General features: G+C 39.2%; 1 protein-coding gene and 1 pseudogene across 2 annotated transcripts in view; one reads left to right on the plus strand and one right to left on the minus strand.

Annotated features, from left to right (window-relative positions):
* The window catches only part of COG2 (component of oligomeric golgi complex 2), a 50,521-nt gene that overhangs the window by 29,227 nt on the left and 4,790 nt on the right, over nt 1–16,504 (minus strand). For both annotated transcript variants that reach the window (XM_026008675.2, XM_026008678.2), the window contains exons 2-3: nt 3,744–3,905; nt 1,945–2,010 (exon numbers count right to left, since the gene is read on the minus strand). In XM_026008675.2, coding sequence (XP_025864460.2) covers nt 1,945–2,010; nt 3,744–3,905 — 228 coding nt within the window. The remainder of the gene's footprint in view (nt 1–1,944; nt 2,011–3,743; nt 3,906–16,504) is intronic.
* Nucleotides 13,502–15,461, plus strand: LOC112927320 (rRNA-processing protein FCF1 homolog pseudogene; annotated as a pseudogene).

Below are 16,504 nucleotides of genomic sequence, written 5' to 3' on the forward strand. Positions count from 1 at the left end.
TCTCTGCCTCTCTCTTTCTCTCTCTCTCTCTGTGTCTCTCATGAATAAATAAATAAAATCTTAAAAAAACAAAACAAAACAGAGAAGTAGAAATAAGAAGCGAGGGTCAATTTAGGAGGACTTCACTCAGATAAGGTCTTTAGATTCTGCATATTTTGGAGAACTAGACAATGGTTAGACACTGATGCACCAGGATGAAATGTTGTTTTGGAAATATAAGCAATCAAAACATAAAGAACAGAAGGCTAGAAAAAGGGAGAATGCATAGGTGGAGAAACATGTCCAGAAGCTAATGAACGAAAGCAAGTACAAGACAATGAGGAATCAGGGCCAAAACACAGGTTAATAGAAGCAAATAGAATAAAGTGGACAAATCACAAAAATTCTACAGAAAAGTGAATTAATTCACTCCATCAACATTATGAAATACTGTGCTCGTTTTGGCAGCACAGTGCTCGCTTTGGCAGCACATATACTAAAAACATTATGCAATACCTACTGGACATCAGCTACTCTGGTAGCCCATGAGGATACAATGATGAAGAAGAAACAGTCTTATCCCTCAATGATCTTAGAATCTCACAGAGTAGCTCCATGAATTGGGATCAGAAAGGTAGGTCAGGCCCATGGCTGAGTAGGACAAAAGTGGCTATAAAGATGGTTGGGGAAAAGGGAGAGGATACAGATACGGTACTGGTGGGGGTTGGGGGGGTGAGGCAGGATAAGAGCTTGGGTGAGTAGAGCAGCAGTCAGCAGAGCAAATCTGCCTTGAGGGAGGGGGTTTGAGAGGATAGTGGGAGGCCAAGGGAAGGCTGTGCTTGGGAAATACCACAGCCAAAAGGCTGGGGCAGGAAGAGGCACACAAAAAAGGAGTCAGGAGAACCATACAGTGGCTGGTGTGGAATCCAACAGAGGACTACAAAAATCACTCTTCCATCTCAAGGAAAAGTACCTTAACAAGACTTTATAAAATTCAAGCAAGACATAAACAATGAAAAGTATTGACTAGCTCAAGGCACAGCTCCAGACTTACCTCTTTCACGAATTCTCTCCTGCCTACCCCTCCCCTGGGCTTCTCAACACTGGTATTTGTTACTTCGCGTTTTTCTTGGCTCTAACCATGCACTGTGTCTTCCCTTAAATTATCTTCTACTTATATTCTCTCCTTAGGTTCCAGGCACCGTCTTAGGGGCTAGGTGCACGAGGCCATCCAAGCTAGAGGATACACACACAGGAATGATTGTGTCGTGCACCAAGTTTACAACAGTGCATCAAAACAGATGGAGGGTGGAAGTCGGGGCACCCAGCACAGATGGGGATGGGGGGTGGGGAGGACAGGGCAGCACAGTTCCTGTTGGAAGTGATACCAAAACTCCCCCTCCGCTGCTCACCCGGGTGGAGTTCCTATTCCCAATGGCTTAGAGGTGGGGAGTCCCATTCCCACAGTAGAGACTTTCTGAGCAAAACATTAAAATGTAATGTTTATTAGGTATACATTTCTATTATCCTTCAGTTACACTGGGCATTACAGAGCTTTTATAGACCAGTCTAGGATCCTAACCACATGTAAAAAAAGGGGGGGGGGGGGAGATACTAAAAAAATTACAAATCGTTAAAATACAAGTCATTCATAAGTTGGAAACCACTTACATAGGAGCTAAGTGGCATGAATAAGTTGAATTTGGAAATACACTTCCTCTCCCTTGACATTTTAAGGCTGTCTACCCTAAGAATCTGTCTTCTGCAAATCGAACATGTTTTTCAGGTTGTAATAGCACATGCAAAAATAGAAAATCATTTACAACTTTTCTGAAGGTGAATACTATAATCACGAACCATTAAAAACCACCACCACAAACTTAACAGATGAAAGGAATTCTTGGAGAAAGCAAACAAGAACAACATGCTTCACAGCAGATTGTTTTATATTATTTGGGAACTTACCAGAACTTCTTCTCGTAACTGTCCCAAGGGCACAGAAAGCTGATTAAGTGCTTTGTCCATCCCAACCTAAAGCCAAATCAGGTTGACACAAACACATCACACATCAGGAGTAATAGTGACCTATCTGTTTAATGATCAAAGCAGTACTAGCTTACATTATTTTTTTTGGTACGACCATATTTTGCTAAGTAGCTAAACAATAGAAATGTTATTTTGCCATTAGTGTTGCTCACAGAATATTAAAAAAATCTGTTGGATACATGAGACTATAAAAATAAGAAAAGTAGGGATCCCTGGGTGGCGCAGCGGTTTGGCGCCTGCCTTTGGCCCAGGGCGCGATCCTGGAGACCTGGGATCGAATCCCACGTCGGGCTCCCGGTGCATGGAGCCTGCTTCTCCCTCTGCCTGTGTCTCTGCCTCTCTCTCTCTCTCTGTGTGACTATCATAAATAAATAAAAATTTAAAAAATAAGAAGAAGAAGAAAAGTCACAATAAATGAAAGCTTCCTTACAAACAATTTGCCTTTGGAGGATACTGTAAATGAATGTAAAAAAATTTCACGGAAAGTGAACAGCTCTGTGTCTGTAATTTATGATACTCAGCCAGATGATGTGAAAGTCTGATGGGCTACATCTCTCCTAAACATTATTATAACCCTTGAGAAAAATCCAAATTAAATAGAACAGAAATAAAATTTTCTAAGTTTCTAATTCCATTGGAACATTTATCTTAGTGATATATTTCCCAAAAGCCAATATGCCTCATTAATTTTAATGCTTCTTGAAATTCCCATGGAGCTGCTATTTTCTGTACTTCTCTGGGCAAACATATTTAAAACAAAATGAGGGGCACCTGGGTGGCTCAGTTGGTTAACCGTCTGCCTTTGCCTCAGGTCATGATCCCAGGGTCCTGGGATCAAGCCTCATATTGGGCTCCCTGCTGAGTGGAAAGTCTCTTCTCCCTCTGCACCTCCCCTTGCTCATGCTCCCACTCTCTAATAAATAAATAATTTTTAAAAAATTAAAAATGAAACACCAGCAAAGAGTCTTCTCTGCCAGGTAATAAAACTCAACATTCCTTTTCTTCTTTTTCTTTTTAAAGATTTATTTATTCATGAGAGACACTGAAAGAGAGGCAGAGACACAGGCAGAGGGAGAAGCAGGCTCTCCAAGAGAAGCCTGAGTGGGACTCAATTCCAGGACTCCAGGATCACAATCTGAGCCAAAGGCACTCAACCACTGAGCCACCCAGGCACCCCTAAAACTCAACATTTCTAAATGGCTTTTACAAACAACTCATATGCTCATTACAAGTCATTCTTACGTTTTTATAAAACCAAGTCTTCTAAATATCAATATTGGCTAATGTTCCCTCAACCTAGCTCTAGCTAACACATATACCTGGAAGTAAAACATTTCCTTAAATCAAACATTAAACAGTTGATGTTTGCTTTTGCAAATCAGTCTAAACCAAGTAAGACTTCAGGGTAATCACTTAGCAACTAACAAAACAACCATTCCGATATTATAATCCTTTCTTTTTCACAACTAACAAATTCAAAAATTAATCAAGCTAGAGTAGCCTTAAATGAATAACAACTAACCACCCCCCCCCCGAAAAAAAAAGTTTAGTTCTTTTATTAAGGAGATTATTAATCTCAAATTTCTCTTGGGGGCGGGATGGGGGTATAAAATCAACTGAAAAGTTTCTAAAAAAATACTCCGATCTTTTAAGAATAAATATGAGTGAGAGAGAAACTGTGTCTCTGTGTATATAGGACCTGTGAATTTCAGGTTTACCAAGTTTGTTGAAAGGTTGACAAAATCTGCATAATCCTTGTTGATGAGCTCGACCATGGCTGTTTTAAGAAGTTTATAGTAGAGTTCCAGATCTCCTCTCAGTTCCTCCAGCTGGACACGCTTCCTACAGTCAGACACAAAATGATCGACATCGAAATCTTCCTGAAAAATCAAACCAGAAAGAAAAAAATGATTGCAATGATATCACATTTTACATATAAAAATAAAATCAGAGAAAGAGTAAGAGAGAAACATCATTCTATTTATTTAAGAGGGATATTGCGGCGGGGGGGTGGGGAGTACCTCTGGGTACACAGAGGCACCAGGGGGTCTGCTCACTGCATAAAGGTTCAGGAAAGGGGCCTCACCAAGAGCATTCTCTCCTGTTGCCCAAATTCTACAAGGCATTTAATTTTTTTTAGTTATACATTTCATAGAGGCTCTTCTCAAAATAGAAACAGCTTTTACTTAATTTAAAAGTAACAAATGATCAATGTGAAACTTTTAACCAACAAAGAAATAATTATATGAGAGAGAGTAAAAAATCACCCACTCTCTGATGCTCTATAGTTAAGCACTATTAATGTTTTTCTTCACGATTTAACATTGTGATTCAGATCCTTCCAGACTTTGTTTTGGTCTTTCTCTTTAAAATATACACGACTTTCTTTTTTTTTAATTGAGATATAATGGACACATGTTAGTTTTAGTTGTACAACATAATGATTCCATATTTCTATCTATTGTGAAACAATCACTGTGAGACTAGTTAACATCCATCACCACACATACATATTTTTTCCTTGTAATAAGAACTCTTAAGAGCTAACTTTAAAGAGTTAACTTTCAAATATACAATATACAGTATTATTTACTATACTTACCATGATGTACATTACATCCCCAGAACTTATTAACTGGAAGTTTATACCATTCGACCCCTTCATCCATTCCCTCCACACTCTCACCACCTATGGCAACCACCAATCTATAAACTGACTTCATTTTGTTTTGTTTTTTAGATTCCACATTTAAGAGAGATCATACAGTATTTGTCTTTCTCTGACTTATTTCACTTAGCATAATATCCTTAATTAAGGTCTACCCATGTTGTTGCAAATGGCAAGACTTCCTTCTTTCTTTGGCTGAGTAATATTCCACTGTATACACACACACCACATTTTTTTTCACATTTTCTTTATCCATTCATCCATCAGTGGACACAAGTTATTTCCAAGTCTTGGCTGTTGTAAATACTGTAATACTCACTACTGTGAGTATAACTCTTGCTAGCCACTGGAGCCAGGTGATTAGAGGTATCCCTTAGTAGCAACTGCAAAACTTGATGCATCATACAAGCATACAAGCTTCTTTCCAGGAGAAACCAGTGAACAGGAGCGAGACAGGGGGACGGTGCAAAGATGGAACCTGCTAGCTCCAACTTTGGAAAAAAATTCAGTAGGCCCCTAGATATGTGTTAAATTCAATGCCTACCCCTCGGGGCTTTAAGATAAGCAGATGAGCCTCTCTTACAGTAAGTCTCAACACTCACTCTTCAGTCAGCTGCTTCTTGGGGTGGGGAAGTCCACTCACGTGAAATGCTTTAAGAACTGTTTCTCAGTTTGCTATAGCCTTGTGAGTCTCAAAGATGCAAGACCTATTGGCTTTCAAAGTGCAGGTCTTAAAAGCTGGGGTGCCAGATGTGGGGTTCAAACCCTTTGCTCCTCAGGGAGAAGCTTGGGGTTGTGAGTACCCTCCCAATCATGGGTCACTATGCAGGGGTGGCAAGAATGAATCTCACTTCAACATAGTTTTTTTTTTTTTTTTCTTACTTAATGTGTAGGAATCACTCAGTTTTGAGTTTCTTCCAGAGGAAATTGTTTCATATGCAGCTGCAGATTCAGTGTATCCAAGAGAGGAGATAAGTTCAAGATCCTCCTACACCACCTTACTGAACTGAAACCCAGACCTTGTCTCTGTGTACACACACATACATATGTACACACACACACACACACACACACACAGCTTAATACTCATGCTTTTCTAAACTATTTCCCATCTAAAAATATAACTTCAATGTCTTTTCATACAACATACATATTTCCATTAGTATTTTATATGGACGTGGAGTGTTCCATTGAACAGATGTTCAGAATCTTTCCTAATCAATTTCAAAGTACTAGTCTCACAAGACTAGCTATGTTCTGTTTCCCCTTTATAACACACTGATGCCTCTGGTAGGCTAACCTGCTTAGAGGCAGCAAATCACTATCTACTTCACCTATGACTCTGCTACTCATTGAGCTGTTTAGTCATCAAGAATCAGATGTAATGATTCCCAAACTAGTTAAGGGTACTTACACTTACTTCATAACTATATAATTTTATAAAACATCATTTAAACCAACAAAATATGAGTGCAAAAAGATCACTGTTCTTATGAAAACTATGGCATGGGATGCCTGGGTGGCAGAGTGGCTGAGCGTCTGCCTTCAGCTCAGGGCATGATCCTGGGTCCTGGGATTGAGTCCCATATATAGCCTGCTTCTCCCTCTGCCTCTGCCTGTGTCTCTCATAAATAAATAAATAAAATATTTTTTAAAAAAGAAAACTATGACAGAAACTTTGAAAAGACTTGGTACAAAGAAATCAATACAAAAATGTTTGCTAAATTAAGTATGGGTGAGATGACCATGAACCAGGTAGTAAGAGGGTGATCACAGGATTCTCATTCAATTCAGTTAAAGAAACTGAAACTGAACTAAATGCAAAAACAAACAAACAAACAAAAAACAACAACAAAAAAAAAAACACAGAAATCTAATCAGCAGACCAGCTTTCAGAGAAAAGAGTCTGGTACTACATCAATGGAGAATAAATGTACACACATATATTTTCAAATAAAACATTAAGAACTATATGCACCATTCCTTGAGAGTATTTGTTTCAACTGATTTTCTTAGTTAATCAAACACCTCCCTTGGCAGTGTCAGAGTAGAGGACTTCATACCATTATTTCACAGCCATCTACTGAAAACCACCTGCTTTTTAAACTGCGGCCAGAATTAGCCTAGACTTTTGTCTCTTGAGACCACCTCAGATAACAGCTTACACCAGAGAAAACTATGGGAGGAAGACTCAGCTCCTAATCCTGGCCATGTTACTAACCGGCCATATGCTTTTAGGTGATCACTTTGCCTGCCTCGGTTACATATTCTTTGAAGCTCTGAAGTTCACATGGATGAAGTTCAGATCTGAACTTTATGATGGCATTCTAAATGGTGTAACTCAGGCCTACTGAACAAATGCTATTAGATGTTAGTTCTCAACACCATTTACATATTTGTTTTCAGGTAAACAAATATGTGCATAACACAAGACTAACTTGCAGCATCGCATCCTAATACAGGATTAGGCAGCTTTTGCTGTGACAACAAGCAAGCCCAAACTCACAGAGGCAGAATACAGACACACTTCACTCACCAGGAAGGTCCTACTTCATAATATAGTATAGTTAGCAAGCATTCAAAAAGAAAGAATTTACAACCCATACATTTATAGTCAATTGATTTTTCACAAGGATGCCAGAACCATTTAATGGAGAGAAAACGCAGCCTTTTCAAGTGCCTACTATTGGGACAAGTGAGTATCTACATGCAAAAGAATGAATTTGGAACACCAACCTCACACATGCACAAAAATTATAACTCAAGATGGAATAAAGATGTATTTATTTATTATTTATTTATTGATGAGAGACACAGAGAGAGAGAGAGCGAGAGAGAATGCAACAGAGACACAGGCAGAGGGAGAAACAGGCTCCACACAGGGAGCCTGATGTGGGACTCGATCCCAGGTCTCCAGGATCGGGCCCTGGGCTGAAGGCAGCGCTAAACCGCTGAGCCACCCGGGCTGCCCGGAATAAAGATTTGAATATAAGAGCAAAAACTATAATACTCTTGGAGAAAACAGGTGAAAATCTGTATGACTCTAGGTAATGCTTTCTTAGATATGATACAGAAAGCATTAAGAAATAATAAACTGAAAAAAAAATAATAAACTGAATTTGATCAAAATAAAAACTTTTGTTACCAAAAGACACTACTGAGAAAATGAAAAGACAACCCATAGAATCGTCTATATGACAAGGTCTAATAACCGGAATATGCAAAGAACTCTTACAACTCAACAATAAAAAGATAACCTAATTTAAAAACTAGCAAAATGGGCAGCCTGGGTGGCTCAGCGGTTTAGCGCCGCCTTCGGCCCAGGGCGTGATCCTGGAGACCCAGGATCAAGTCCCACATCAGGCTCCCTGCATGGAGCCTGCTCCTCCCTCGGCCTGTGTCTGTGCCTCTCTGTCTCTTTCTCTGTCACTCATGAATAAATAAATATTAAAAAAAAAAAAAAACTAGCAAAAGACTTTTGAATAGACATTTCTCCAAAGAAGATACACAGATAGTCAATAGCACATGTACAGATGTTCAATATCATTAGTCATTGGGGAAATGGGAATCAAAACCACACTGAGATACCACTTCACATACACTAGGATGGCTACAAGAAAATAAGAAAAAAAAAAAGGAGATAAGTGTTGACAAGAAGTCAGAGAAGCTGGAACCCTCCTAGATGGCTGGTGAGAATGTAAAATGGTGCAGCTAAGGTGGAAAACAGCTTGCCAATTCCTCAAAAAGTTACACATATAATTACCCAGCAATTCTACAAGGTGTATACTTGATAGAACTGATGACAGATGTTGACACCACAACCCGTACATGAATGTTCACAGCAGCATTTGCTCATAACAGTCAAAAAGTATACAGAATCCAATGTCCATCAATTGATGAATGAAGACTTGAAATGTGGAGAGCCTCTAATACAGTCATAAAAAGGAATAAAGTACTGTTACGTGCCACAACAGGAGTGAACTCTGAAAACATTCTAATCTAAGGTTAAAGAAAGCCAGACACAAAAGGTCACATATTGTATAATTTCATTTATATGAGATGTTCCAGAGTAGGCAAATTCATAAAAACAGAAAGTAGATTAGTGATTGCCAGAGAATAAGAGGGAGGCAAACTGGAACTAACAGGTCTCTTTTTCAGGTGATGGAAGTGTTCTGGAATTAGACAATGGTGACACATGCGCCACACAGTAAATACACTAAAAACCACCGAAGAATACACTTTAAAATGATAAATGTTATGCTTAGAGAATTATGTCTCAATGAAAAATGGAACAAATATCAACAAGTAAATGTTCAGATACATTAAAAAACTGAATGTAACACTAATCAAAGAACACTAAGGTAGGTATATGATTTCCAAACAAAGCAGATTTCAGAGCAAGGAAAATTATCAGGCATAAAGAGGAGCATTACCTAATGATAAAGAAATCAATTCACCAAGAAAATACAATAATCCTTACTGTATATGTGCCTAATCAACAAAGGTGAGGCAAAACCTAACAGAACTGTAGGGGGAAATAAATAAATCCATTATTACAGCTGGTGACTTCAAAACTTCTCCATCAGTAATGGACAGGTCTAAGAATAGGGGAATATGATCCATATAATCAGTCAAGATATAGATCACTCAATATCACCATCAATTTACATACAATGGACATTGATAGACAAACTTCATTCAGTAATAGTGGAATACACATTCCTCTCATGCTCTTATGGAACATTCATCAAGACAGAATAATTCTGGGGACGCCTGAGTGGCTTAGCAGCTGAGCATCTGTCTTCCACTCAGGGCTTGATCCCAGAGTCCGGGATCAAGTCCTGCATTGGGCTCCCAGCAGGGAGCCTGCTTCTCCCTCTGCCTATGTCTCTGCCTTTCGTGGAGAAATAAATAAAATCTTAAAAAAAAAAAAAAAAAAAAAGGAATAATTCTGGGCAACAAAACAACAAATGGTGGGTGGGGATGGGTAACTGGGTGATGGGTACTGAGGAGGGCACTTGTTGGAATGAGCACTGGCTGTTATATCCAACTGATGAATCACTAAATTCTACCCCTGAAACTGATAATACACTATATACTAAATAAATTGAATTAAAAAAAAATTTTAAAGCTAACTGCTTTTGTATATACCAGCAACATATAAGTGGAACTTGAAATTGTAAGTACAACTCCATTTACATTAACAGACCAAAAAGAAAATTAAATACTTAGGTACAAATCTAACAAAATACACAAAGACCTATATGAGGTAAAATACAAAATTCTGATGAAATATAGCAAGGAATGGAAGATCCAAAATGGAGAGACAGTCCATAATCTTGGATAGGGAGACTCAATACTGTTAAGAGGTTGGTTCTTCCCAAATTTACCTACAGATTCAATACAATCCCAATCAAAATGTCAGGAAGTTATCTTGTGGATATCAACAAATTGAGGGCAGCCCAGGTGGCTCAGCGGTTTAGCGCCACCTTTGGCCCAGGGCCTGATCCTGGAGACCCGGGGTCAAGTCCCATGTCGGGCTCCCAGCATGGAGCCTGCCTCTCCCTCTGCCTGTGTCTCTGCCTTTCTCACTCTCTCTGTCTCTCATGAATGAATGAATGAATGAATAAATAAATGCCAAATTGATTCTAAAGTTTTTTTTTTTTAAAGATTTTATTTACCCATTCATGAGAACACACAGAGAGGAGAGAGGGAAGCAGAGACACAGGCAGAGGGAGAAGCAGGCTCCATGCAGGGAGCCCGGCGCGGGACTCAATCCCGGGACTCCAGGATCACACCCTGGGCTGCAGGCAGCGCCAAACTGCTGAGCCACCAGGGCTGCCCCGATTCTAAAGTTTGTATGGAAAAGCAAGAGTCCTAGAATAGCCAACACAATATTGAAAGGAAAAAGAAAAAGGAAATTGAGGATTGCCATCACCCAATCTCAAGACTTACTATTAAAGCTATAGTGATTAAGACAGAATAGTGCTGGCAAGAGACAAATAAGTCAATGGAACAGAGAGAGAGCCCAGAAATAGATCCACACAAATATACAAAGGCAATTCAATGGATAAAGGAGAGTCTTCAACAAATGGTACTGAATAATGGGACATCGACATGCAAAAAAAAAAAAAGGAATAAAGACATAAGTTTTTTACATCTTCCGCAAAAAATTAAGTTAAAATGGCTCAAAGACCTAAATGTAAAATGCAAAATTTCTAAAAGATAACACAGGAGAAAATGTAGGGGCCCTTGGATTTGGCAATGACTTTCCAGATACAAAACTAAAAGCATGATCTATAAAAGAAAAAAACTGATGAGACAGACTTTCTTAAAATTAACTTCTTTTCTGCAAAAGACATTGTTAAGAGAATGAAAAGACAAGTCACAGAATTGAGGAGCTATCTGCAAAACACATCCATGGTAAAGGATTTTACCAAAACCAAAAGATATGGGCAGCCCAGCCCAGTTGGCTCACCGGTTTAGTGCCGCCTTCAGCCCAAAAGATATGGGCAGCCCAGCCCAGTTGGCTCACCGGTTTAGTGCCGCCTTCAGCCCAAGGCCTGATCCTGGAGACCTGGAATCGAGTCCCACGTCAAGCTCCCTTCATGGAGCCTACTTCTCCCTCTGTCTGTGTCTCTGCCTCTCTCTCTCTCTGTCTCTCATGAATAAATAAATAAAATCTTTAAAAAAAAAATAAAACCAAAAGATATAAAGATGTCTTAATAACAATAAGACGTCAAACAACCTTATTTAAAAATGAGAAAAGGTGCAGCTTTTGGGGATGCCTGGGTGGCTCAGCAGTTGAGCATCTGCCTTTGGCTCGGGCGTGATCCCCAAGACCCAGAATCGAGTCCCACATCGGGCTCCCTGCATTGAGCCTGCTTTGCCGTCTGCCTGTGTCTCTGCCTCTCTCTGTATGTCTCTCATGAATAAATAAAATCTTTTAAAGAATAGAAAAAATAAAAATAAAAATGAGAAAAGATCTAAAAAGATGTTTAACATTGTATGTCATTAGGGAAATGCAAATTTAAACAAGGTACTATTACATATTATTAGAATGTCAAAAATCCAAAACACCGACCACCTCAAATGCTAGCAAGGATGTGGAGCAACAGGAACTCTTCATTCATTGTTGGTCAGAATGCAAAACTGTAGACATTTTGTAAGACAGTTTGGCAGTTTCTCACAGAGCTAAATACACTCTCACCATAAGATCCAGTAACTGTACTCCTCTTTTTTACCAAAAAGAGTTGAAAACTTATGTCCATATAAAAATCTTGCAGATTTTTTTTAAAGATTTATTTATTCATGAGAGAGAGAGAGAGAGAGAGGCAGAGACACAGGAGGAGGGAGAAGCAGGCTCCATGCAGGGAGCCCAACGCAGGACCTGAACCGGGGCTCCAGGATCGTGCCCTGGGCCAAAAGGCAGGTGCCAAACCGCTGAGCCACCCAGGGAATCCCCCACACAGATGTTTATAGCAGCTTTATTCCTAAGTACCAAGACTTGGAAGCAATCCAAGTTTTCTTCTGTAGGTGACTAGATACATTGTGCCACATCTACACAATAATGTATTATTCAGGAATTTTAAAAAATGAATTACTAAGCCACAAGACCTGGAAGAACCTTAAAAGAATATTGCTAAGTGAAAGACCAGTCTGGAAAGCTAAATACTATATGATTCCAACTATATGGCATTCTGGAAAAGGCAAAAATCTACCAGCATTTTTATTTTTATTTTTATTTATTTTTAATGTCATCTCTATACCCAAAGGGGGCCTGGAAGTCATGACCCTGAACTCAAGAGTCAGATGCCTCCAAAAAGGTAAAACTTACACTGTAAAAAGACTGGGGTTGCAGGAGTGAGGGTGGAAGGTGCAACAGAGAAGAAATGAACAGGTGACGTACAGGGATTTTCAAGGCAGTGAAACTGCTGTAAGATACTGTGATAGATAAATAACATTATACATCTGTCAAAATCCACAGAACTATAGACAGAAGAGAGAACCCTAATGTAAATCATGGACTTCAGTTAAAGTTTATCTACTTTAATAACCAGCTACATTCAGGGATGGCAAAGAATAACACAAAATAATTTTGGAATTAATCATTTAAAACTTGCCAAAGACTCAAATACTAGTATTCTTACCACTATAAAAATTACACAGAACTTTGGAAAGACCAAAATTCTCTAAGCTGCCAAGAAGTAAAACACTCCCCCCACCCAAATACAAGGAATTATAAAATCACCACCTGCCATCTCCACACAGAACCAGAATCCCCCGACACCAACATTCTGTATTTGAGAGGTACTAAGAGAGCACATGAAATTTATGATCTCTACCCTAAAACACATTCCATTTCATTGAGACAAAAAACCAAAATAGTTAAGCCTACACACTAAATAGGGGTTGAAAGACATAAGAAGTCAGTGTGAGCTTGTGTGTATGTATTTCCAACCATTCTTGAAAACCAATGGACAACAGAGATGAAGAAATGCCCCTGTAATATCCCACAAATATTAAATATGTACCATGTAACTTAGGCTCTGCTCTAAGACCTGGGGACACAGCCATGATAAAGAAATACAAGGTCTCTGCTCTTAAGGAGCATATATGCTAATGCAGAAATGAAAAAATAAACATGAAAACAAACATATTAATGAAGAGTGAGCAAAGCTAAAAAGAAAACAGGACACTGTAAAGATGAGTGACAAAGGGTTTGTACTTTAATGTGGATGACCAAGAAAGACACTTATAGAACAATGACATCTGAGTTGAGATCCAAATGACACAAAGGAGCTAGCCATGGGAAGAGTGCCCCTGCTTAAGGAACAGCAGGTGCATAAAAATGTCCCTGGAGCTCTTCCCTCCCATCCCTGCCCTCAAATCTCTCACCCAGATAGGGGACAGGCAGGTGACATAGTCTCTCAAAACTCAAATTGTGTCTCTCAAACTCATTCTAAATCTTTATTCAGGGCAGCCCGTGTGGCTCAGCAGTTTAGTGCTGCCTTCAGCCCAGGATGTGATCCTGGGGACCCGGGGTCGAGTCCCACATCGGGCTCCCTGCATGGAGCCCGTTTCTCCCTCTGCCTGTGTCTCTGCCTCATTCTCTCTCTCTCTTTCATAAATAAATAGAATCTTTAAAAAAAAAAAAAAAAGATTTAAATCTTTATTCAGTGATTAAATTACTCAAGCTTCAGAAACTAAAAATAAACACGAACGAGTTCTTTCCACCCATTTACAGATTATCTTTAAAGTATCATGAAATAGTAAGACTTAAATTCTAAGGAACTTCTAACATTTTAACCAATTTTATATCTAACTTCTTTCTTTTATATATACACACACACACACACACACAGACACACCTGTTTGACATATTTACAAAAAGGCAAAGAAAACCTATATTCTGTAAATTTATTCATCCAACAAATATTTGAGTACCTCTGTTCCAGTTGATTTCTTCTCTTTTTCTCTCCTTTCCCCTCAATTTAACACCAATCATAATCCATACAGGGTTTTAATTTACTTTTCCAACTTATTTTCTTGAGCTGTTTAGTACAGTTATCTGGTTAAAGTTCTAAGGACTGGTTGCATATTAGAATCACCTGAGGAACTTTTAAAAAAAAACCCAAGGGGCACCTGGCTCGTTCAGTGGGTGGAGTGTGCAGCTCTTGATCTCGGGGTTATGAGTTCAAGTCCCACACTGGGTGTAGAGATTACTTAAAAATGAAATCTTAAAAAAAAAAAAAGGAAAAGAAAAAGCCCAAATCCCAGTTTGTGATTAATTTGTTTAAATATTTAAAGAAATGTGATGCTAAATGCTATAAGACTAGTTAAATAACCAAAAGATGTATTTACATAATGCTTTTCTCTTAAATTTTGAACAAAGAAAAATTACTAATAATCAGTAACTCGGTAGGCCAGAAGTGCAACATTTTATTCAACTGATAAGTTTTATAAGATTACAATAAGTGAATTAGAAAAGAAAAGAGAAACAAGAGTGTGGCATGAACATGGGGAAGCAAAAAAAAGTAGAAAGACTTTAACCATGAAGCAAATGTTTAGCTCCAAGATCAGAGGCTTAAATAGGACAGATTACAATCTACAAAGAAAGAAAAGATCCCAGTGTACTCAAGGAAAGAAAGTCCCCAACACCCTTCCTCCTTCTTCCAATATAAACACACTCTGGGCCACCTTGCCATATCCTGGTTACACTGACTTTATCAACTTTCCCATTAAAGCCAGACTTGACCTGGTAACAGTCAATGATGGGCTGTCTGTATGCCAAGTTATACACAGGATTTGTATAACTGTGTAAGGGCTGAAACTGAGAAACTGGGGTAAAAGTATTGAGAGGCCCTAAGGATTGCCAAGGATCCAAGATTCGACTGATTACCATGGACACACAAAGGGTCCTATGAAGATGACTGCTTAGTACAGAGAGCCATTAGGCATCAGCTGACCTTAAACACAGGATCCAGAAGATCCCTGGAGTTCCCAGCATGTACACTTCTAACCATAGGTACAATACTGAGCAGATGCCAGATGATTACAGAGCACCTTGGTTCTAATTCTTAAAAGATAAAGCTCCTCAACCTTCCTTTAACAACTTTTTCTGTTGCCAGTTCATATAGCAATACTCTGTCGCATGAATTATCCTTTACCGATTTGCTCTGAGTGGAGTATGGTTAAATACTCACTTTTTCATGTTGTTTTGAAACTACTATTCTGTATCACTTTAAATTTTGTTGCATCTTTTTATAAATCAGATGATTCCTTACATAAAAAAAAAAAATCAAAAAAAAATCAGAAGCAAGGACAATAAAAAACACGTCTTTTTGCCAGAACCTCTTCTTACCAAGTGCCAATTAAATAAACTTTATTTGATATTACATCTCTACCACCAATACTTTCGTATTTCACATAATAAAATTTCTCTATAAAATGAGATATAGCCTATATTCCATATTAGGCTTATTCAAATTTTATGATGATGATGTCCATCTCAAACTGATGCGGAAGAGAATAGAATCTTGTCATCAAGCTCAGAACCTACAAGGTAAGCACTCAGCTCCAGTGACACAAAGGGTGCTCCTACAAGCGGGGGGGGGGGGGGGGGGGGGGGGGTGCAGGAGGGGCCACTGGGAAACAGTGGCTGACCAGCTTGCACGCTGCTGTCTGTGATTTGTAATTCTTCCCTCTTCCTTCTCTGTCAGCTGCTATCTCTTGATGCCATCAACAAAGTCCACATCAAACAGGTCAGCTTTTCTCTCTGATCCTGTTTATTATACCTAAGCTACCGGCCAAGAGTCCAAATCACCAGCTCTATTGGACTTTCTTCTCAAGTAAAAGGCAGCCTGGGCACCTGGCTGGCTCAGTGGTTAAGCGTCTGCTTTCAGTTCAGGTCATGATCTCAGGGTCCTGGAATCGAGCCCACATTGGGCTTTCTGCTCAATGGAGGAGTCTGCTCTCCCTCTGCCTCTGCCCCTTCCCCCCTCCTCGTGCTCAATCTCTCTCTTGCTCTCTATCTCAAATAAATAAACAAAATCTTTAAAAATAAATAAGTAAAGAAAGAAAGAAGTGACCCTACTGATAAAAAGCAGGCGCTCTGGCATACAGACTTTGTACCAGCTTTTGGGCTATTCTTAATATTCTTATTATCCCACTTCCCAAAGTTCCCACCAGTAGCCTCTAGAAAGGAACATGTTACAGCATGATTTCCCAGGACTGATGCATGGGGGTCAGGACATGAGGCCTGTGATTTGCCCCAACTGGCTGTGTGACTTTAGGGGAAGTCATGACACC

The sequence above is a fragment of the Vulpes vulpes genome, chromosome 4 (genome assembly GCF_048418805.1).
Source record: "Vulpes vulpes isolate BD-2025 chromosome 4, VulVul3, whole genome shotgun sequence".
Taxonomy (NCBI): Eukaryota; Metazoa; Chordata; class Mammalia; order Carnivora; family Canidae; genus Vulpes; species Vulpes vulpes.